A 20,670-nucleotide genomic window follows, 5' to 3' on the forward strand; every position below is an offset into this window, starting at 1 on the left:
TCATGTCTCAGAGACACCGACAGCATGGGAACAGAGACGAAGAAAATCTGTTTCTCCGGCTCAAACGCGACCGACAGAGAACACAAACGCAAAAACGCGATTTTGAAGCTGCTCAAGACCATGAGTCGGTGCCTGGATCGAATCAAGCGTCGTCTAAACGTCGAACGTGATAGAAGTCGACTTTGATAGGGAGATACGCAGTGCGAGCGAGAGAGACAGACGCGCCCTAGAGCAGTGTCACTATTGGTAGACCGGCAAACATCGGGAGCGAGAGAAAGGAACGATAGAGAGATGGTCGGCTTTCAGACTCACTGGGTCGGCTAGAAAGACAGAGACAACAGAAACGAGAGAGCGCTGGGCTGCAGAGCCGTATACCACAGAGGGGTGCAAAAGGTGAGACGAGACAGGAGAGGAGATCCTTGAATAGTGCACTTATTATATGGTGGTTGAACTCCTTTGTGTTATTCGTGGATTGATGTGACTTCGTCGCCGTCTTCCCCGTAGGAGGGAAGCCTTCGACAACAGAGACGCCGCTGTGTTCTTTGAAATCAAGATCGGAAGTTTTCTCACCACGACAACACAAAGGAACAGAGAAGCCAAGAGACGGAGCCGCGAAAGAACGGCCTCGAAGGAACTGACCGCAACGCCTCCACACACCGCATGGCCCGTGCAGACGAAACGCGACAGCATATGCGCGCATCTCTGGGGTCTCTCGCCAGTCCAGATCCACGGACTCTCTTGCGAGTAAATCGCCTCTTGGAGAACGCGCGTTTCAGGCCTGGAGAGGCGAAACGCAGAACTTGGGTGAGCAAGAATCACAGCACTACCCACTCATCAGAGCGCCCCGAGAACTTGGAGACTCCAGAGTGGAAGAAGTGATACAATTTGCTAACGCGCGACACTGCCTTCGTTCGTTTCCACGCATGTCTCAAGGTTCTGGGTCCAATCCCTCGAAGAGATGAAACAAACGCGACAAGCCGCTCGCAAAACTTAGAACGAGGAAAGAGGAGGTGTCTCCACCGCCGATCCTCTCTCTCTCTCCCAGCACAGCACCGTCGCACACACTCTGTGATGTTAACTGAGCGCCATCGGCAGACGCCAAGACAGTCTCGCCCTCCACAGCTGTGCATGCCGATCCCTCCATCGCTTCCGTTTTCTTCTCTTCTTCTCTTTTTCTTCACTTTGTCGGCCTTCACGCAGCGTCGCGACTCGCACCGGGTCGCGCGCCTTCGAGGACGTCTACCGCCCAGAGTTTTCCGAGGCCGTCTTCTCCGGCGCTGAGAATTGGCCACAGCCTCAGGCCTTCGGCGCCTCTGCAGGCGTCCTCACTCTCGCCTTTCGCTGCATGCGGCTCGAGCGCCAGCAGCTCCATGACTGCTCCCGTCTCGTGTGCCGCCCAGACGCCCACAGCCTCGCCCTGCCGCAGGTCGACGAGCAGAACGTTTCCGTTGGTCGTTCCGGCAGCGACGATGGGGAGTCCTCCCGGATGCAGACAGAGTCGCGTCACCCCTTCGTCCTTCCCAAACAGCTGGTCGTCTGTCCGTTCCTGCCGCCCTGGGTCTTCGCTCGCGTCGTGCTCGTAGGTCTGGGCCGGCTTCGAGAGAGGAGGCGAGACGGACGAGGACGAGCGCGAAGCGAAGGACGCAACTGAGAGCGCAGAGAGAGAAAGGGCAGCGCGAACGTTCCGCTGCGCGATGTTCCAGACGAGAAGGTCTCCGTCGAGACCTGCCGTGAGAAGACATCCCTGGGCCAGTTGGCCCTGCCAAGCGGCGCGGACCGCAGCGGCAGTCAGGATGGCCTCTCGCGCGTTTGTCTCAGGTTTCTCGCCGTCGAGTCCGCGCTCCAATCGCGTCGCGAAGAACGCGACGGCGAGAGCCTCCTCTGGGTCGGTCTCCCGTGTCTCGGCCTCTGGCGGGAGAAACTCGACAGCTTCAACGGAGCTGGTGTGTGCGGCCGAGACGAACACCGCTTTTCCTGTCTTCTCGTTGAAGAGGAAGATCCAGCCGTCTTCAAATCCGACACAGACGAGGCCCTCGAGGCCTGAACCGAAACCTCCGTCGCCCTGCGCCTTCTCTGCACTCCTCCCCGCCGTCGGCCTCGCGAACACCCTGAGCGTCGCAACGCCGCGCGGCGTCGCGTTGTCCGCTTCTTCTTCTTCTTTTTTCGCGCGTCCCGCCTGCCTCCCGGCTCCGAAGCCGACGGTCTGCGGCCGTCGGACGCAGACTCCAGGAGCCTTTGCGAGAGGTTCGAACGCAGGGTGCAGAAACGCGGAGAGAGCGCGGCCTGTCTTCGCCTCGAAAACGTTCACAGATCCGTCCGCCGCGCCCACAATACACGTCTTGCCCTCTGCGCCGAACGCGCATGCAGTCAAGGGGGCTCCCGCGACAAACACCGAAAGAGTCACCGGCGCCGGAGCGCGCGATCCGCGTTTCTCGGTGCTGGTGGGGAGCAGCCATACCCAGGCGGTCTGGTCGGCAGAGACGGCGAGGACTGCGTAGCCTCGCGGATGAAACGCGAGCGCCGTCACATCCGCTGTGGGGCCTTTCAAGTGATGGAGCATTGACGCCTCGAGCGCCGAAGAAGAGGAAGCAAAAGAAGAAGAAGCAGAAGAACCAGAAGAACCAGAAGAAGAAGAGGAAGCAGAAGAAGAAGAAGAGGAAGAAGAGGAAGAAGAGGAAGAAGAGGGAGGAGAAGAGGGAGAAGAAGAAGGAGAAGAAGAGGGGATAGAGTAGATGCGAACATCTCCATCGAAGCATCCACAGGCAAGCAGACGTCCGTCGAGGGAGAAGGCAGTGGCGGAGACGGTGTCCTTGCCTTCGTCAAGAACGGCGACGGGAGCGAGAAGAGCAGGAGACGCAGACGCACCCCCCGACAGGCTTCTCGAGAGAGAAGGAACGAGGTAGAGACGACATTTGTCGTCGCAGGAGCCGAGAGCGACGAGACGGTCTGCGCCCAGTCGCAGTGGAGAGACAGAGCCGGACACGATCGCGTCCTCTGCGCCCTCGCAAACGGCTTGCAGACGGCGCGCGGCCTCATCGAGGAGAAACGGAGAAGACGCAGAAGCAGAAGGGAGGTCCAAGAACTCGCCTTCCGGTGTTTCGATCACCCAGCGACAGCCTGGAGGGGCGTCAGGAAATCCGGCGTCCTCACCTTCTTCGTCTTCGTCCATCGATGCATCGTCGTCGTCCATTGACGCGTCGTCGTCGACCTCGCTGGCTGGGACCGCCAGAGCAGCATCAACGCAGTGTTCAGGATCCAGAAAAGATTCTTCTTCCGGCACGAGGACCACTGAATCCAGAGGAGAAACAGCAGAAGAAGAAGAGGAAGAAGAGGAAGAAGAGGAAGAAGAGGAAGAAGAAGAAGAGGAAGAAGAAGAGGAAGAAGAAGAAGAGGAAGATGGAAGAAGAAGGGTGTTGGTGTTCGCCATCGTTTTGCTAAGAGGTGAGAGCGCTGAAGCGAGTGCAGACGTCCGGGAGTGGAGAGAGCGGGGAGACCGCGACCTTGGAAGGCAGAAGGAAAGCGAGCACAAAGATACACTCGCTTGAACGCGTCAGACACAGGAGCGTCGCCCTCTGTTGTTTCGTCGTTTGTCTCCTCTTCGTCTCTCGCCTTTTCGAGTCTCCCGTCTTTCTGGAAGACCGAGGTGCTCTTCTCTCTCGAGGCGCTGTCGCGCGTCACCCTCCTTCGCGTTCCGGCAGCGACAGCCTCTCCGTCTCTTCTCTCTGAGCTTCTCCAGCCTTTCCTCGAGCGGGGATGCAGAGGAGAGAAAACGGACGGTGTCTCGCCTTCGTAGGCCGCGGGGGGGCGCGAAGCCAACGCGTGCATGCGAAAGGAAGCTGCGGGAACTGGAACCGTCCCTACTGGGGAGTCTGCCGGCAACTTGAAGAGGAAGGCAGGTGGAACAGAAAAAAGACGGAAAATACGGAGAGAAAAAAGATTCTGGGGGGCTGTTTTGCGGGGAGACGAGACACAAACCGCGCCACAGTGCATGCGCCCTCGAGTTCTGTGTCCCGGGGCTGCTGTCTCCGAGAAAAGAAGACCCGTGCATGCGCATGTTTTGTGTAACTGTCTTCCGTTCTTGTGATTTTCTGCACTGCGCTTGACCGTTTTCCTTCTCTCCTTCATCTGTTCGTCTCTTCCTCTCGTCTCCTTGTGAACAGCTTCCATGCAGCTGTACTGAGTTCCAGAGAGTAACTGGAGAGACGCGTCTTTTCTCTACAGAGCAAGTCGCTGGCGCCCAGTGCCAGAGTGCAGTCTTCTCGTCGGCAAAGCTTTTCTCTCTCGGCTCTCGGAAACTGGTCAAATGTACACGAGGGTCTCGACAGGAGACAAGTTTCTCACGCGTTCCTCTCGGTGTCTGAATCGTCTCCTCTCCCTCTCTCCTGAGGCCGCGTTCTCTATCCACCATTTACCTCGGGCGTCTCTTTCTCTCTAGTCCGTCTTCCTCGCATTCCTTCTCTCCTCGCTCTCATTGTCTTTCTCTTTCTCGGTCTCCTTCTGTCGCTGTTCCATTCTCTTCTTCTCTCTCGCGTTCCTTCTCACCTCTCCTCTTTCTCTTTGCGTCTCGTTCTCTCTTCTTCTTCCTTCCCCTCTCTCTCTCTTCTTTTCCTGTCATTTCCTGCGTCTATGTGCGTGTAAGGAGTTCTCGGGGGAGATCTGTCACCCTACCTCCGCAGCCTTCGTAGAGGAAAGCGCTTCGTTCACTCTGTCTGCCTCGTCCTCTCTGTCTGCCTCGTCCTCTCTGTCTCCGCAATGTCCGCGAACAGAACGCCCTGCATGTCGGCAGTGCCCGGCCTCTCCTCGACTTCTGTCTCCTCTCGCCTCTCCTTCTCCATCCTCGCTCTTCTGACCTTCGTCGCTCTGCACACTCTGCTTCCCGACCTTCCTCGCTCTGCCTTCTCTCGCGCGCCGTCTCCTTCACATGCGCGCTGCTCCGCAGGTCCCCGTTCCCTGGGGTCGGAGTCTGCGTCCTCTGCCGCTTTGCTTTTCGCGGCTGCGGCGCTTCCAGACTTCAGCGAGGAGGCCAGCTTCTCCCGAGAGCGAGGCGAAGAGGACGACGTCATTCAGGACGACCAAGTCGAGGAGCGCGAAGAAGACCTGCTCCTCATGCAGAAGGCCGCGACTGCAGGCGGGCAATCGACCCAGGCGCGGCCTGCGGCGGATTTGGAGCCGCAGAGACAGGCCGGCGAGGTCCACGGTCCTGGAGACTCACCCGGAGACAACTCACGTGCGGTCCGGCTTCTCCAGCTGCGCCGAGAGGCCGCAGAGGTCCTGCAGAGCCGCATCAAGGACGTCTTTGAAACGATGGAGAAACTCGAGTTCGTCGAGCCTGGGAACATCGACGGCATTCTGTTTCAGGATACCTTTCAGGACAACCCACTCGAGAAGGGCGTCTGGGTGCCGAGCGCCGATCCCAAATTCCAAGGTCGGCAGAGCCTCTAGCGCGCCTCGAGCATCTGCAGTCGCGAGTCTCCACTTAGTTCCACACAGAGACGCAATTCGTCATCCGTCTGTGGTCAGTCTCCCTCTTTCTGCCTCAGCTCAAGTGACGAAGCGCCTCCGAAGAGGGGGGAGACAGAGACGGCCGAAGAGACGGGGGCGCGCAAGCAAAGGCTTCCCCTTGTTCTCCTCGCTCTCTTGGGCCGCAAACGTAGGTGTATCTCCGTCTCCTGTCGTTTGAAAAACTCCGGTGGGGGGGGGGCGCGTCCTTCCGTTTCTCGGCTTCGCGAGGTGGACCGCAGCCTGTCTGGCTTCTCTCCATTGCCTCCGTCTGTTTCGCAGGACGCTGGTCCGTGGAAACGCGCAGCGCAGCTGTGATTGCTGGCGAGAAGAACCTCGTGATGCAAGACATGGTCAGTCCAGTTCTCCGTTGCGTCTCCGCTCTCCGGGGATAGACCATCCGCAGTGGCTGTGTCAGAGTTCGCCAGAGACCGTCCAAATCCATGCCCAGCAGGCGAGCCCTCTCCAAATCGCGCAGGCGTCAACCAGCGTCGGAAACGCTCCGAACAACGCATGCACACCTAGCTAGAAGTCAAGGTCCATATGCTTCTATAATGCATATATATATATATATATATATAATTACTTGCCTAATAGCGATACACATGTATATGCAGGCGTATATATATATATATATATGCATACCTTTCCATATAGATAATTACACATCTAGATGTGTGAAAATACGGAGTTATATGTATGTACAGGTATTTTAATTATGCATGTGCGTTTTTATATAATTACATACCTATGCGTACATATACATATATATATATATATATATATATATATGTACATGTAGGAATGCGTGTGTATATGAATGGATATGGTATTGTATAGGAGATCGGCGTCTCGATCAAGAAAAGTATCGTGACGCAAGTTCTGAAAGGCCCCTTCGGTTTTGGAGTTTTTTGGGGGGAATTTCATTGGATGTCCTTTTCCGGTCTTTGTCTCGATGTCGGTTCCGGCTTTCTCTCCTTCCTTCTCGTGTACGTCGTATCCATTCTCTTCTCTCTCTCGCGTATCGTCTCTGACTTCTCTGCTTTCTATCCCTCCCGTATGCTCTCTGTGTTCCGTCGCGCGTTTTCTCCCCAGTCCTCTCTTTCTTCTTTCCTCTCATTCTCCATGTTCGCTTCTCTTTGGTTGGGTCTTTCTTCTTGCTCTTCACCCGTTTCTCTGGCATCTGCGTCTTTTTTTCTTCTCTGTGTCTTCGCCTCACGGTGCGGGGGTCTGTCTGCTGGACTCTGTCTCGTCTCTTCTTGTTCGTTGTTCTCAGCGCAAATTCCACGGCGTAGCGCGGCGGCTCTCTCCTCCCATCAAAGACACACTGAAGGAACATTTTGTTTTCCAGTACGAACTCCTTCAGACCCGGCCGCTAACGTGTGGGGGCGGCTATGTGAAACTTCTGGACTTTCCTGAAGAGCAGTCTCTCAAAAAATTCAATCACTTGACGGACTACCTGGTCATGTTCGGTCCAGACATCTGCGGCGATTCGAACGTCGTCCATTTCATCTTGAAAGTTTACAATCCAGTGACGAAAGAATGGTACGCCCTTTCCCTCGCTTCCCCCCCTCGCTTCCCCCCCTCGCTTCCCCCCCTCGCTTCCCCCCCGTCGCCTCCCTCGCGGCTTCCAGATCCTCACATTGCGAGTCCATTCCCCAACGCGTCCTGGCCGTCAGCCTTCATATATCGAGAAACAGCACCCCTATGCAACGCATGCAAACATATATACGTACATATATATATATATATATATATACATATATATATATATATATGTATACATATATTTATATTTATATTCATATGTATATGTTTGTAGAGTTACCTGGATATGCACACACATGCAAATGTGTATCCATATGCACATCTGTGTATAGGCCGCTGTGAGTGCGTAGCTACAGAAGACAGGCAGGTATATTCCTGTATTCACACGTGCATGTGTATATGGAGAGCGAGCAGAGAAGGGCGAATGCCCTGAGAGATAAAAATGTCTTCAGGGGCACCACAGGCAGCACCAGGGTATTCGCACAGTAGAAGCAACGAGTCATGTAATGACCTCAACATGCATTTTGTGGGCGTAGAGAGATACGCAGAGGACAACAGGCTGAAGACGTTTAGGCTCCTCATCCGTTCGTATGGGTGGAGAGATCGAGAGACATCGACAGATTTCTGGATACTTGTAGATATGCCGGTGAAGGGAGAGAGATACGGAGTTCTTAGGAGATGAGCCTCCAGTGCAGTGCTTTGTTTCAGGACGGAACATCGCCTGGATGCACCACCTCGGCTGATCCCGTCTCCACTCTCGAATCTCCTCACTTTGTGGATCAAACCAGATGACACATTCGAGATTCTCATCGATGGCAGTGTCGTTCGCCAGGTGCGTTTTGGCTACTCTCTGTCTCTCTTTCTCTCTGTCTCTCTTTCTCTCTGTCTCTCTTTCTCTCTGTCTCTCTTTCTCTCTGTCGCTGTCTCCTTTTTTCGAACTTCTTCTGTCTCCTTCATCCACTGGCTTTCTCTGCGGGTCTCTCTCCTGTCCTCGTACGATCTTGCTGGTGTCGTTTTCTCTCTCGCTCTGTCTTTCCTTCTCTCACTGTGTCTACGTCTCACTCTCGCTCTCCCTTCATCTCCGTCGGTTCTTTCGCTGCGTCTCCCGCTGTCGTCTCGTCGTGTGCCTTTCACTGGTGATTTCCTAGTATGCCTTCTCGCCATGTATCCTTCTTCGCATTTTCTTCTTGTTTTCCTCTCGCTTCTACCTCGTTTTCTTCTCGTTTTCTTCTCGTTGTCTTCTCTTTTTTATCTCTTTCTCTTCCCTTTCTCTTCTCGTTTTCTTCTTTGTGTCTCGGCTTTGCTCCACTGCTCGCTGCGTCTGCTCTTCCCTCTTTGCCTCGCCAGGGCTCCTTGCTGAAGGACATGGTGCCGCCTCTCCAACCTGCAAAGACTCTGCTCGTTGGTCACGAGGCTGAAGCCGATTCAAGAGACGAAGCGGTGCGCGGAAGTCCTTCGCGCGAAAAGCAAGAAACCAGACGCGGAGAAACAGAGAGTCCCTCTCTCGCGCGAGTCTTGCAGTAGCGATTCGTCACCGGCGAAGACAGCCACTCTGTGGCACGCTTCAAAATGCGTTTTTCGAAGCAGGACCGCCGCAGCTCGCGAGCGCAAAAAATAAAGCAGTAAAAAGAAAGGAGATGCGCAAGAGCTGCAACGGGAAGTCGGAAACAGTGAACAAAGGAGAGACGAGTTACGCACCGCTGTGCTAGGGACTGTTTCTTGAGGAGTGGACGATAAGAAAGGATGAGATACCCCCGTGCGTCGTCGCTCTCACGCGTCTTTCAATAAAATCAAAGATTTCTTCATTTGTCTAGACGAGGAACGCAACTCGACGTTCACTCTCCCCCAAAAAAAAACTTGTGACAACTTTGTCTCAGAGAGGGCGCCTGAGGTTGGTGAGCTGTTTGTCTCTTCTCCAAAAGGCGGCAAAGTGTAGACACGAAAGGAGACGTTTTTATGTTTGTGTCTTTTGGGCAGGAGACGAAGAAGGCTGCAGCTTCCGGCATCCCGAATCCTGCGTACTTCAAGCTCGAGGTTCGTTTCTTTTTTCACTGGTGACCTCGCCATCTCTCTCGTGTGTGCCAGTCCGCTTCCTTCCTCTCTCCTTCTGTCTCTGCTTTCCCTGTTCTCGTTCGCTCTCGTCTCTCTTCTCTTGGCGGTTGGAGCTGCTGCTCTCTGGTGATCGTTCGGCCCTGCCGACTCATTTCTCCTCACAGATCAAGAGCCACTCAGGCCGCTGTACCTCCACTGTTTTCTGTTTATTCCTTGGGCGGCTTTCACTCCGCAGTCGGTCTTCTGCATGCGCAGTCCTGAAGTTGTTCATGTTGCGATTAGCACGCACATCGCCTGCGAAACATCAACGCAGTCGCCATGGAGCTCTGGACGGTCGAAGGAGGCACTGCGTTCGACAACTTGATTTTCGCGAAGTCCATCGACGCTGCTCGCGCCTTCGCCAAGAAGACTTTCGAAGTAAGGACCTCGCGAGTGACGCATCGTCCCGGTCCCTCGGAGACACAGGGGTGTTTCAGGAGAAGCCTTCTCTGCCCCTAGAAGAAGGCAGTTTGTATAAACCTAAGACGTCGTTCAGCTTTGTGCGAAGCTCTTAGGGGACGAGATCCAAGTGCTGTCGAAAGAACTGGTATTATCTGCGACAGGGAGCGCGTCAATACAAAGAACTTCGAAATGTACCAGTGTCCGCGTCGACCATGTGCCTTCGACGATTCTCCAATTGGCCTTCAGATGCGTCGTGTGAAAGAGGAAGAGCTGCGCCGTCACCTGGACGCGGTGCATCTGGTCTGGCGAGAAGAGTTCGCGGAGAAGCAGCGTGCTCTGGATGCTGAATTTGAGGAGGCAGAAGCAAGTAGTTCTCCTTCTGTCCTTGACAGACTGACTGTCGCGCTCCAACAGATGGTGGAAGCCACTGGACTTTCCCCCTTCTTCCTCGCGGCTCTCGCAGTATCCGTTGTGTGAGTTGACATCTCTCACGAACCTGAAATCTCGTCCTGTGAAGAGAACAACATGATTCACACTCTTGCGCGCTTGCTTGATGGCTCTTCTTTGCTGCCAGGGGGTCCGTCTCTCTCCGTCTCCGTTTACGTTTCTTCTGTCTTGTCGGCACACCGCCGCTGAGGCTTTCTTCTGTCGACAGGTTCTCCTCACTCCTTTTCGAGAGAGATGCTAGTGAGCCTCCTCAGAGACGTCAAGCAGGCGCTCTCTTCCTGCGAATGTGCGTTGCAGTCGCGTTCAACTGTCTCCCGGTGTCATCACCTTTCTGCGCGGCCGCGTTTCTGCAGATGTCTCCTGCTCCTCTGCTGCGGCCGCAAGCGCCGCCGGACGCCTCCGCCGCGAACGCAGAACGAGGAAGAGAAGAAGAAGCGATAATGTCCATACCAATGCGCTGCACTTGCAAAAGCGACAAACCACCGCATGCAGTGTGGCGCATGCGGTGGGCGGCAACACACGAGGAACGCAGAAGAGCGTTTCGGGGGTAGACGCATACTCGAAGCAGCAGCACCGAAGCGGCGAACGCGGCTCGCAGGGATTCTCTTCTCCTAACTTCAAGTTTTTCAAACAATTGGGCGTCTGAAATGGCGGGAGCATGCAGCGCTCGACGCCTGGCGGCGCGACGCGCACAGAAGCATGTAAAGACCATGTCTTTATTCTTAGGAGTCGTTTTTTAGGTGGAGCCCCCCAGCTGCTCGGTCTCTGTCGCGTTTCTGCTTCCGGATGGTCCCGTCGAAACCCTCGTGTGCTCTTCTGAAGGCGCATCGCCCAGAAAAGTTTTCTGACGGATAAATTCTCACCTACTACATCTCACACATGAGTTACACATACACAGATGTACTCATACTATGCATATATATATATATATGAATAGTGTGTTATATATATATATATATATATATATATATATATATTTACCGGGCGCTTCTGGCCGAGGGACATCCTCTGGTTTCTTTTGGCTCTGTGCAGAGTCTACGTTTCTTTTCGATGCCCATGTCATCCCCTGCTTAAAGACATCCTCCGGAACCGGCCCCGGAGCGATGTGGTTTCTGTTTTTCAACCGGGCGCTCTGATGAAAGTGGATTAAAAAGAGTTCTCGGATTCTCAGGAACGTCAAGTGTGCAAAGGTTGGAATTCGAGACATCCCCTTGCAGAAGAGGCTTCCCTGCCAAGCTCTGAACAACCATGCTGGTGTTTGCTGTCGGCGCGTAAAGGTGGACATGTCCCTTTGAATGCAAGTGGAGGTCGTTGAAACAACTTGAATGAAAGGCACACGCAGCGCCGAACTCTTTTCTCACTTCACATGTCTCACCGGACATCTGTCGCCGCATGCGTAGTCCACTTAGGCATGCACAGACGCACACATGATCCTTCCCCGAAACGCGCAAGGAGTCGCGGAGTGCATGCGCCTAGGCGTCAACGGCGCTCAAGGAGTTTCGGATCAGGTGCCAGCCTCCCATGCGGCAGCGCTGTTGCTCTCGAAGTCTCTGCCAACGCGATACCATTAGCAGCATCTGAACCTGCAGTTTCATCACCTCCACCTGCTGAGGCTCCGTCGAGTCTACACTTTGGCAGCTCCCTTCTCCCGCATCCTGTACCTTTTAAAGTAGAGAAGAAAACCGGGGGAGAAAGTGTCTTGAGCAGCGCAGTGGAGCGGTGGTGAAGGTCGTTTCGCATTCGCTGTTGCTTATGCGGCCTTGACCGGCATTTTTGCGGAGATCGACGAGACTTTTCGTAGTTCCAGATCTCTAGCAGGCTGCCTCGGAAGCGCTTCAGGAGCCTCTTAAGCTTTTTGACGAGCAGTTGATTCAGAGACTGACAGCACTCTCGCGTTGCGCTTCTCGAGCCAGGGATTTTGGACGCCGAGTCTCTTTCGTGGAATCTGGAGGTTTCAATTGCAGTCTCTCCTTTCTCACGAAGTCACAAGAGCTGTTGTGTTGCCAAGTTCGGTCCTCAGTGCTGATTCAAATACATAAGCATGCAGGCGAGAGCGCGGCTCTTCGCTGTGCACTCTTCTTCTGTCCAAGACCATGCAGATGAAAACGCAAGATCCCAGAATTTATTACTTCTTTTCTCTTAACCAGGAGTTTCACTAAACGCAGGCAAGGAAAAAGGCGCCAGGGCTGCACATGTGCACTCCACGAAGCGTCTCATTCAAACCAAGCAGCCGAAAAGACGAGAACGACAGAGAAGAGCAGAGGAAGGCAGCGACCATTGTCGGTTTCTCGCAGTGCTCTTGGAGAGAACAGCTGAGCCTCTGACCGCAGAAAAACGAACAAGACATGGCCCTCCATGAGGACAAAGAGCCAGAAGAGGAACAAACGCGCAAAAAAAACAAGGACAGTGCCACAGCGCGCGAAGCGATAAGAAAGCAAGAAGCGCCCTAGCTGTTTGCGTACTCTCTCGACTCTCGTGTGTAGCAGTTTGCTTCTTCTCGGCCATGTCTCCCTCGACCCTCCCACCGATCCCCTAGGCCTTGAGTAGAGACTTGGCACGCCATGCAAAGTCTTCTTCGTCATCTTCTTCCTCTTCTTCTTCCTCTTCTTCTTCCTCTTCTTCTTCCTCTTCTTCCTCGTCTTCTTCCTCGCGTTCTCTCTTGCGCTTTACATGTGGATGTCGGCTGTGGTCGTCGCTTTGGAGAGTCTTGACTCCAGTCTCTGTGGCTTCCATCTCGTCTGCGCTGTCGTCCAGTTCCTTCTTCGTCTCTCCACTCTTCACTGTGTCCCCGCGCTCTTCTCCACGGTCGCCGCGAGTCCGTTGGCATTCCTGCACTCGCTCTCGCGTCTCCTTCAGCTTCACCACGCGCATGCGGTACGCAGCCGCCTTCTGCTCTTCCTCTTCGAGTTCGGAGAAGAACCGTCTGATGTCATGTCTCTGTTGAAGGACGTCTTCTTTCTGCAGCCGCAAATCGTCCGCGACTTCTCTTCGCTTCTCCGCAATCCGCGCGAGCATCTGAAAAAAAAACAGAAAAGGAAAAACAGTCTCCACACCGCCTCAGACAAACGACGGAGTCTTCACGAGGCGAGAACGGGTGAGTGAGGCGACGCGAACTTTACGTAGACGCATGAACGCTTTCGCACCGAACGAGAAGAGTCGTTCGCGATGCTTCTATTTCCACGGTTAATTGGAAAGAAACAGACACTTGGCTATTCTTTTCAAAAGCCGTGGACCATCTCGGTTTGTGGTCGCACATATCCGAGAGTCCAGAGAGAAGGACCCTTTCGACGGATTTTTCACGAACTCGCAACGCAGCAAGCTCCTCCCTCGTCTCTTCTTCAGAATGGTCTTCTCCAAGTTCTGTCTCCTCCCTCGACTTGGTTCGCTGAGGCGGCAAGTGCCTCTTCCTCAACGCGCCCTCGTAAAATACACCTCCGCCTCTCGCAGAACTTTCCAACCAACGCGGCGGGACGGATCAGGCGAGCACCTGACGATGGTTTCCTCTCGTTCTCCAGTGCAGACGTCACCGGGGAGTCCATGCATGACGAGGCTCGCAGCACAACCAATGTGGAACCTTGCTGTGTTGTGGACTTCTGAATCCCTGCTGAATCAGGGAGAGAGTTTCACCTTGGCGGCGCGTCTCAGAGGAACAGTTCTGAAAGATTCAAGTCTCCGCCTCCTCCTCGAATCTCAAGATCCCCCAAGTTGCGGCACACACAGACTTCTTGGGCCTCCGATCTCTCTGTAGCGCGAAGACGCCCGAGAGCAAAGGACGAAAACCGCTCTTCGATTCTGAATTTGCAGATTCGAGTCTCGTCCGCTCTGGCGCCTCAGCTGTTGGGAAGACGGATCTACAGGCGACGTGTCATTCGTCATGTACGGATATTGAACAATCTTTGTCAACGTCTCCGTATCTGTTGAGCTCGCTGCGTACTTGGATCCCGACCCACAGACTTCACAAATGGTGCCAAGGACTGGGCGCCGCAAAAATGTGGAGACAGCTTTACCTCTTTGAGTTTCCGCGACCCCACAAGACCTCTCGCCTCTGCGTCTCGCTCTTCGTCGTCGAAGAAGCCAGCCGGGAGCTCGTCTTTGTTCTCCGCTTTGTTCTCGCTCTCGTTCTCCCCCTTGTTCTCGCTCCTTTTCTCTTTGGGAGGGACCTTCGCGGTGGTGTCTCCGCGAGAGCCTCGCTCTCCAGGCTGCTTCATCTCGCGTTCTACGGCGAGAAGGAACTCTGTCGCCAGCTCCGTCTCGTCCTTCCCCGTTCGCTCGCCCTGGCGTTTGACTCCCCCACCGCGCGGCCGCGCCTCCCCCGCCTCTTCGCGCGCCGCAGCTCGCAGGCGCCTCGCCGCCTCCACCTTCTCGCGCAGATCCTCCAACTGCGTCTCTTCGTGCAGAATCTCGCTGAGACGCAAATGGGCGCAGACGAGAGGCAACAGAACCGGACGAGCAAGGACGTGGATACAGGCAAACAGAGAGGCCGCCAGGAGACAGAGAGAGACGACACAAAGCGAGGGATGCATGCACAAAGGAAAGGAGACATGAGCACCGGCGGGTGAAAAGAGACAAAGAGAGGCGTGTACGGACGGCTAAACATCAAGCGACGAAACTTCCGTTCACAGACCCAAGACATGCCAGACCTGGTCCGTGAGAATACAGGTTTCCCCGTCAGATGTCGAACGTGAGCTGGATCAAGCATCTCTGAAGTGGAGAGCGTTTGTAGCCTGTCCACGATTTAAAAGTGTATCTCTATACACAGTGCATGCGAGACTCGACGCCGCGTTTCCCCAGTCGCTAGCAGCTACGGATCACTCCAGGAGAGGCAAACAGTCACATTTCTGCGAGACTGGAGGCGTCAGCGACAAAGGAGAAGTTGCTGGCAACAGCTTCTCTTTTTTAAAGACTCTAGCAGCAGCTGCATGCGGAGACGGGTCCCCACAGAACTACAGTTTTTTGTTTGAACTTTTCTCCCTTGGTCTCGGCGCCTCCTCACCTGTGTAAGGCTGTTGCGTACGGCTGGTACCAGTGCATCTCGTCAACAGAAGAGACGAGGAGGGCCGCAGTGACAGAAGAAGCGAGTTCGTCTTCCTCGTTCGTTTCTCTCTCGCTTCGCATGTCGCTCTTGGCCGGTTCTTCCCCTCCGTTGTGTTGCTCAGCTTTCGCCACACGCAGCGGTGTCTCCTCTCCCATTCCAGTGTCTCCTCGCGCCTCTTGCAGCGTTGTTCTGTCCTCACTGGCGAGGTTGGTCTCTGGATCTGAAGAGGTTGGGACGGCCTTAGGCAGAGGCACAAGGAGATCGGCGCTCGGCTCTTCGATCTCGAAAGCAACTTCCACATCTTCTTCTTCCGCCTCCTTGACGAAGTCCTCAAGACGCGAGATGCCGCTGCGCCGGGGCGTCTCTCGCGCTCGGTCTGTCTCGAACTGTCGCTCTTCTTCGCTCTCCAGTTCGGCGTTCTTCTCTTCTGGAGTGTCTCCGAAAGACGCATCGAAGAAGTCCGCCGGAAGACCGCTTCTGTCCGCGCCTTCGTTGCGAGCATTTGGGTGTGCGTCTCCTTCTTCTAAACCGCGTACGCTGTCTCCTTCTCGGCCTTCCTCGCTGTTCGCCTCTTCCTCATCCTCGCCGTACGCTCCCGCAAGAAGGTTGCAGGTGTCTGCCGCCGGCCTGCATGGGGAGACAGCTGTCTCCTCTGTCTCCGCGTTGGGACGAGAAGAAGCGAAGCGGCTGTCACACGTAGTATCTGTCTTGTCTCTCTTTTCTGTCTTCACTTGAGAGAGAGGCGAAGACGACGACGAAGAGGCGGAGGAGACGACGGCGACGGCGGAGACAGACGAAGACGAGGGACAAGAGAGTGAAGAAGAAGAGGAAGAAGACGAGGAAGCAGACGAAGCGGTGGGGAGAGAAGGACTCGCATGAGCTGCTGCAAAGGCCTGTTGAATGCGTTCTTTCTCCCGTTCTTTCTCCCTTCTCTCCTTCTCGCGTCTTTCCTTCTCCTTTTTCATCAACTCGCGAACAGAAGCCCCCATTTTCTCCCTTCGATGGCGTTCCTGGATTTACTTGGAAGCTATGCAGTCTCTACAAAGTTCGACTTCGAACCTGCATTGTGGCAGTGCAAAGTCTCAAACAAATGCGGCACTCTGCGGCTGCGAGAGAACAAGAGACTTATCTGTCGCAAGTTGCGGCCCTGCCGAAACGGCGTCCAAAGACGCAGAAAAGAGAGTCGTCAGCTGCGGTGTCTAGACAGTGAAGAGAAAGAGAGCTACACGGAGAACTGGAAGGGAAAGCACACTTAAAACCTACAAAGGCAAGGAGCAGTCGAGACGGCAGACAAGAGCAGCGAAGGAAAACGACAGGGAGAAGCAGCATGTGAACTCGGCTGACCGCGCCGCAAAAAGCAGCGTCCTTCGAACTCTTAAGAAGTGGAGGTTTCCAGAAAAACAGCAGGAGAGTTGCTAAGAAAACAGAAACGGATCCAAGAAAGGTCGCGCTGGCGCATGCAAAGACGCTGACCTCCCAAAATCGCTCGTGTGCAAAGCAGGCATTTCTGCCGACACACAGCGCGTGACAAAAGAGAAACAGGTTTTTTTTCGTTTTCTCGAGTTTACTCAGACACAAGGAGCGAACAAAATACCTTGGAAGAATGAAGTTTAGCCACAGCCCAGCGGTGGTAGTTTTTTCTCTGCCGGAAGGGTATCTGCTGTCTGTCGCCCGTTGTCTCTGTGTCGCCCCCCCTCTAAAAAGGAACGACGTCAAATGCGAACTGCAGAGAAGAAAAGAACACACCTGTAAGCAAAAAAGATACTATGTCGTTGAATTATCGTACGAGAGCTAGAAACGTACGATTGAGAGGCAGTTCAGATGGTGAAATGGTTACGAGAAAGTCTTACATTGTGTACGATTGAATGTACTCAAAGTTCTTCTGGCTTGAGACAGGAGACGGGGAAAGTGCGAAAGGATGAGGAATCGAGCTAAACATACACCGCTGTTCATTCCCAACTTCCCTGTAGTGTTCTCTGCCTTCTTTGCTTTTGTATGTCCTCTGTTTTTCTCGTGGAACGAAGGACGACTGCTGAATCGAGCTGTCTCGGGGCTCGACGGACTGGAGCTCATTCAAGATGCTGTCGGCAGTCTGTCCGCTGAAACATGTCGCTATCAAAGCGGCATTTATAAGTATCCAGTTTTTCTTCCACCAATAAATCATACAGTGGCCGTAAAGTGAGCCGGGGCTAACAGGAGAGATGCGAAACAGCGAGTTTCGCTGATTCGCTGTGCCACCTGCGACCGTCGCTCGCTTTTCTGCAGGAGACTTCGGCTTTGTCCGTCAGTTCGACAGCGGCGAAAGTTGGGGGACGCACGAACAAAAACCGTGAAAAGAGAAAGCGGAGACGACGGGAGAAGAGACACGAAAAGACGCCGTGGCAAGTCGGGGGTGATGGAAAACTCCTCGTGATCGAGGAAGAGAAAAGATAGGTACATAAACAGTCAAGGCATTCGACACAGCACAGATATCTCACCAACGACAAGAAACAATAACAGTTGCAGACGGGAGTAGAGATCAGGCACAGCCATACGCAACCGAACTGATGAGTTTCTTGTTTTCCACGACGCCACCGAAAAAAACCAGTGGGGAAACGGCAAGCCTTGCATCTCTGGGAACCTAGCCAGCTGCGTGTGTTTTCACTGCGCGCCTTCCTTTGGTGAAAAGATACATGAAAGACAATTGCCTTGACAAGGGCTGCCGGCTAAAGCCTCACACATGACCCACCCCGCTACAGAAGACGTCCAGAAACGTTTTTGGATGTCTTCCTCATGTAACACTTTGGCAACGGCCTTGTGGTAAATAGGGGCGTGCAGCCTGGATGAGCTTGACAAGAGAAACACTGTCACATGCGGAGAGTGCTTGTCAGTTTCAATGCATATCGAGGCATATTTTCCGTCCGCAGACTATGAAGGATTCGAGCAGTGCAGGCAGAAACACGGCTTTGTTCATTCAACTAAACAAGACAGGTTCTCCATCTTTGTCGGAACTGCGACAATGCACATAGTTTGTTGCCTTCAACGCGCTGTTCCCACACCGCCACAGCAAGACCATTCCAGTTCACCCATAGCGCAGGGGGGCTGACGCACTGTAAACAATTCACCGCTGCTGCTGTTGAAGTCTGGCGATAGGGCTGCTCAGCAAGAATCGCTACATTCTGCTGCTCCGTCCTCAGTGAGTGTGCCTGGAAATTGAGCGAATGGAATGTGCGTAGGGGTCGTGCAAGAGCAATAAATACAGCTGTTTCACTCAAGCAGAATGGGGTTCACAGCCTCAGCGGCTCGTGTCTGGTGGCTGAACCTTAGGTCGCCTGAGAACGCAGATTGAAAACTTAGCTTTTGCTACCACTGAGCAAAAGGGTTAAAGTTGTGGGAAAAAACACGGAATCAGCAAACGCAAATGCCACATGCAAACGACACGACACGAAACGCTACAGTGCTGGAGCGAAAGAGAATCCCCCACCGAAGCCGAGACACACGAGCGACGCCCGCCACCGCTCACGAGACCACCCGTCCCCACCGTTGGGCGAAGGCGCACACACAGAACGGTGCTTTTGCGCCTTTCGCCTTGAACTGGCGGTGGCACTTGCCGCATTTCTTTGGCTTCGTGTCCTTGGCCTCGCCGCCGACGAGGCGCCTCGCGCACGGAGCTCCCGGGTGCACTCCCCGTGAACTCGAACCGTGGCTTGCAGGAAGGCAGAGGCCGCGTCCACGACGGCTTCGACTCTCTCCACAACGCGTCTCCTCATTGTGCTGGCCCTCTCTGCTCGCCAAAGGGCACAGCCGCGCGTCCTTTCCAAGGGAGACCGCTGCGAGACGCAGACACGTTGGCTGGAGAACGCCTCCCTTTCTGCCGAAGCGCAGACTCATGGAACGCCTTCGTTCTCCGTCGTCGAGCTCTCCTGCTGCGCGTTGTCGGCTTTGTTCGTCGCCGAACTCTGGCGTCTTCGGCCACTCCTCGCCTCCGAACTGTGGCGTCTTCGGCCTTTCTTCTCTGCCGAACTCTGGCGTCTTCGGCCTGTCTTCTCTGCCGAACTCTGGCGTCTTCGGCCTGTCTTCTCTGCCGAACTCTGGCGTCTTCGGCCTATCTTCTCTGCCGAACTCTGGCACCCTCCGCTGGTGGTCTTCCTCTGGCGGCGACAAACGGGGAGGGATGGCGGCCTGCTTGCGAAGACGGAGCACGTAGCCAGGAGGCGTCGCGAGGAGACCGCGGCTGCTTCCTCTTGAAGCAAAAGCTTCCGCCGCGCGGCCCGGTCCTTCAACTGACAGTGGGGGTGCTGTCTGGTATGCAGGACGCGACAAAAACCCACACGGCGCTGCAGACGCGGAAGGCACTCCAGGACGTCCCAGAAGCGAGTTGCCTCGAGACGGAAAGACAGTGACTCTCCCGTCACTGGACGGACACAAGAGAGGTTGTGCCGAAGCACGAGACTGTGCGCAGCGCGGAGAAGCGCCGTGCTGCGCCAGCAGAACGGGGGTGCACCGCGAGGGCGCGCGGGCACCGGAAACTCCAACAGACGGAATCCACCGGGGTGGCAGAAAGTCTGAGTAGAGAAAATTGCCAGCCGGTGGACCCGGCTGGCGGCAGACACGAGGGTTAGCTGTTGCAAGCGGTTGGCGAGCACAGACACCAACCGCCTGAACGGGACGGACACGGTAGGCCTCCATTTCGTTCCGGTGAGTGCCGCAAACGATAGGTAGACCAGACACAAACAGAAGCCCGGAACCAGAAGGACGGGCGCGAGAAAATGCGGAAGAGCCTCAGACTTCTCAGATGAGGCGCTTGGAAGATTTAAAGAGGACCGCAAAGTGAACGTAGTAGAAGCAAATTCACAGGACTCTGAAGATATGAGCAGAACCCAAGAATGATTTGCACTGATCAGACTACAATGCTGCATTGGCGAGTACTGAACACACCGTTCTGTGCAGTCTGGGACGGTCGAGTTTGCTCGACAAACGAGTTGACGTACGAGCGTAAAAGCATTTGGCGATCTGGTCGCCTGATGCTGTGACTGGTACTTGAGCTGGCGTACGAGCGTAAAAGCATTTGGCGATCTGGTCGCCTGATGCTGTGACTGGTACTTGAGCTGGCGTACGAGCGTAAAAGCAGTTGGCGATCTGGTCGCCTGATGCTGTGACTGGTACTTGAGCTGGCGTACGAGCGTAGAAGCATTTGGCGATCTGGTCGCCTGATGCTGTGACTGGTACTTGAGCTGGCGTACGAGCGTAGAAGCATTTGGCGATCTGGTCGCCTGATGCGGTGACTGGTACTTGATCTTGCGTACGAGCGTTATGCATTTGCCGATCTAGACACCTGACGCTTTGCCTGGTATTTTTTCTCTTTTTTCTGTTGGGTGGCTTGAGGCTACAGTGCATCGATTGCCGGAGTAACGGGTTTTTATTCGTCGAGCAGTCATATGCAGTTAGCGAAATAGACCACCTAAACAAGTTTGCTTATCTTATCTGGCTTCACATGAATCTTGTGGGAGCTATCGGAATGCAGAAGCGTAAAACTCGAAAGAAAGGAAAACAAACGTCCAGGTATTCCTAACAGGAAAGCGGCTGTGTCTCAGGGATCCCGCCCGTTCGCGTCCTCTGTAAATGCTACTTTGTTAAGTCCTTCATCGATCACCTGATTGCGGGAATCT

At 54.5% G+C, this 20,670-nt stretch overlaps 4 protein-coding genes across 4 annotated transcripts; 1 reads left to right on the top strand and 3 right to left on the bottom strand.

The window, feature by feature from the left end:
- Nucleotides 1–65: 65 nt before the first annotated feature.
- TGME49_310310 (WD domain, G-beta repeat-containing protein) lies at nt 66–3,724 on the bottom strand. Its single transcript, XM_002364236.2, has one exon. It carries the CDS (start codon nt 3,425–3,427, stop codon nt 1,193–1,195), a length of 2,235 nt encoding a protein of 744 aa, XP_002364277.1. The 5' UTR covers nt 3,428–3,724; the 3' UTR covers nt 66–1,192.
- A 395-nt stretch (nt 3,725–4,119) lies between these two features.
- Nucleotides 4,120–10,902, top strand: TGME49_310320 (calreticulin family protein). The gene is made up of 9 exons (XM_002364237.2): nt 4,120–5,425; nt 5,782–5,852; nt 6,776–7,044; nt 7,756–7,879; nt 8,395–8,487; nt 9,025–9,081; nt 9,382–9,516; nt 9,787–10,013; nt 10,341–10,902. Exons 1-9 carry the CDS (start codon nt 4,753–4,755, stop codon nt 10,426–10,428), a joined length of 1,737 nt encoding a protein of 578 aa, XP_002364278.1. The 5' UTR covers nt 4,120–4,752; the 3' UTR covers nt 10,429–10,902.
- Nucleotides 10,903–10,994: 92 nt separating this feature from the next.
- Nucleotides 10,995–16,405, bottom strand: TGME49_310330 (hypothetical protein). Its single transcript, XM_002364238.2, has 3 exons — nt 14,981–16,405; nt 13,995–14,391; nt 10,995–13,002 (listed from the first exon to the last, which is right to left on the bottom strand). The coding sequence occupies exons 1-3, from the start codon at nt 16,009–16,011 to the stop codon at nt 12,520–12,522; spliced, it is 1,911 nt and encodes a 636-aa protein (XP_002364279.1). The 5' UTR covers nt 16,012–16,405; the 3' UTR covers nt 10,995–12,519.
- Nucleotides 16,406–18,374: 1,969 nt separating this feature from the next.
- Nucleotides 18,375–19,937, bottom strand: TGME49_310340 (hypothetical protein). Its single transcript, XM_002364239.2, has one exon. It carries the CDS (start codon nt 19,688–19,690, stop codon nt 18,521–18,523), a length of 1,170 nt encoding a protein of 389 aa, XP_002364280.1. The 5' UTR covers nt 19,691–19,937; the 3' UTR covers nt 18,375–18,520.
- Between the last annotated feature and the right edge of the window lie 733 nt (nt 19,938–20,670).

This window comes from Toxoplasma gondii, chromosome XI (assembly GCF_000006565.2).
Source record: "Toxoplasma gondii ME49 chromosome XI, whole genome shotgun sequence".
Taxonomy (NCBI): Eukaryota; Apicomplexa; class Conoidasida; order Eucoccidiorida; family Sarcocystidae; genus Toxoplasma; species Toxoplasma gondii.

What these genes read in the sequence shown, in the direction of transcription:
- TGME49_310310 (XM_002364236.2), bottom strand. Translation starts at nt 3,427, where the DNA reads ATGGCGAACACCAACACCCTTCTTCTTCCATCTTCCTCTTCTTCTTCT.
- TGME49_310340 (XM_002364239.2), bottom strand. Translation starts at nt 19,690, where the DNA reads ATGGAGGCCTACCGTGTCCGTCCCGTTCAGGCGGTTGGTGTCTGTGCT.
- TGME49_310320 (XM_002364237.2), top strand. Translation starts at nt 4,753, where the DNA reads ATGTCCGCGAACAGAACGCCCTGCATGTCGGCAGTGCCCGGCCTCTCC. An exon ending in CGCCGATCCCAAATTCCAAG is followed by an intron (nt 5,426 to 5,781) that starts GTCGGCAGAGCC and finishes TCTGTTTCGCAG; the next exon opens with GACGCTGGTCCGTGGAAACG. An exon ending in CTGCGTACTTCAAGCTCGAG is followed by an intron (nt 9,082 to 9,381) that starts GTTCGTTTCTTT and finishes TGTTGCGATTAG; the next exon opens with CACGCACATCGCCTGCGAAA.
- TGME49_310330 (XM_002364238.2), bottom strand. Translation starts at nt 16,011, where the DNA reads ATGGGGGCTTCTGTTCGCGAGTTGATGAAAAAGGAGAAGGAAAGACGC. An exon ending in TACGCAACAGCCTTACACAG is followed by an intron (nt 14,392 to 14,980) that starts GTGAGGAGGCGC and finishes TTTGCGTCTCAG; the next exon opens with CGAGATTCTGCACGAAGAGA. An exon ending in GGTCGCGGAAACTCAAAGAG is followed by an intron (nt 13,003 to 13,994) that starts GTAAAGCTGTCT and finishes TTTTTTTTTCAG; the next exon opens with ATGCTCGCGCGGATTGCGGA.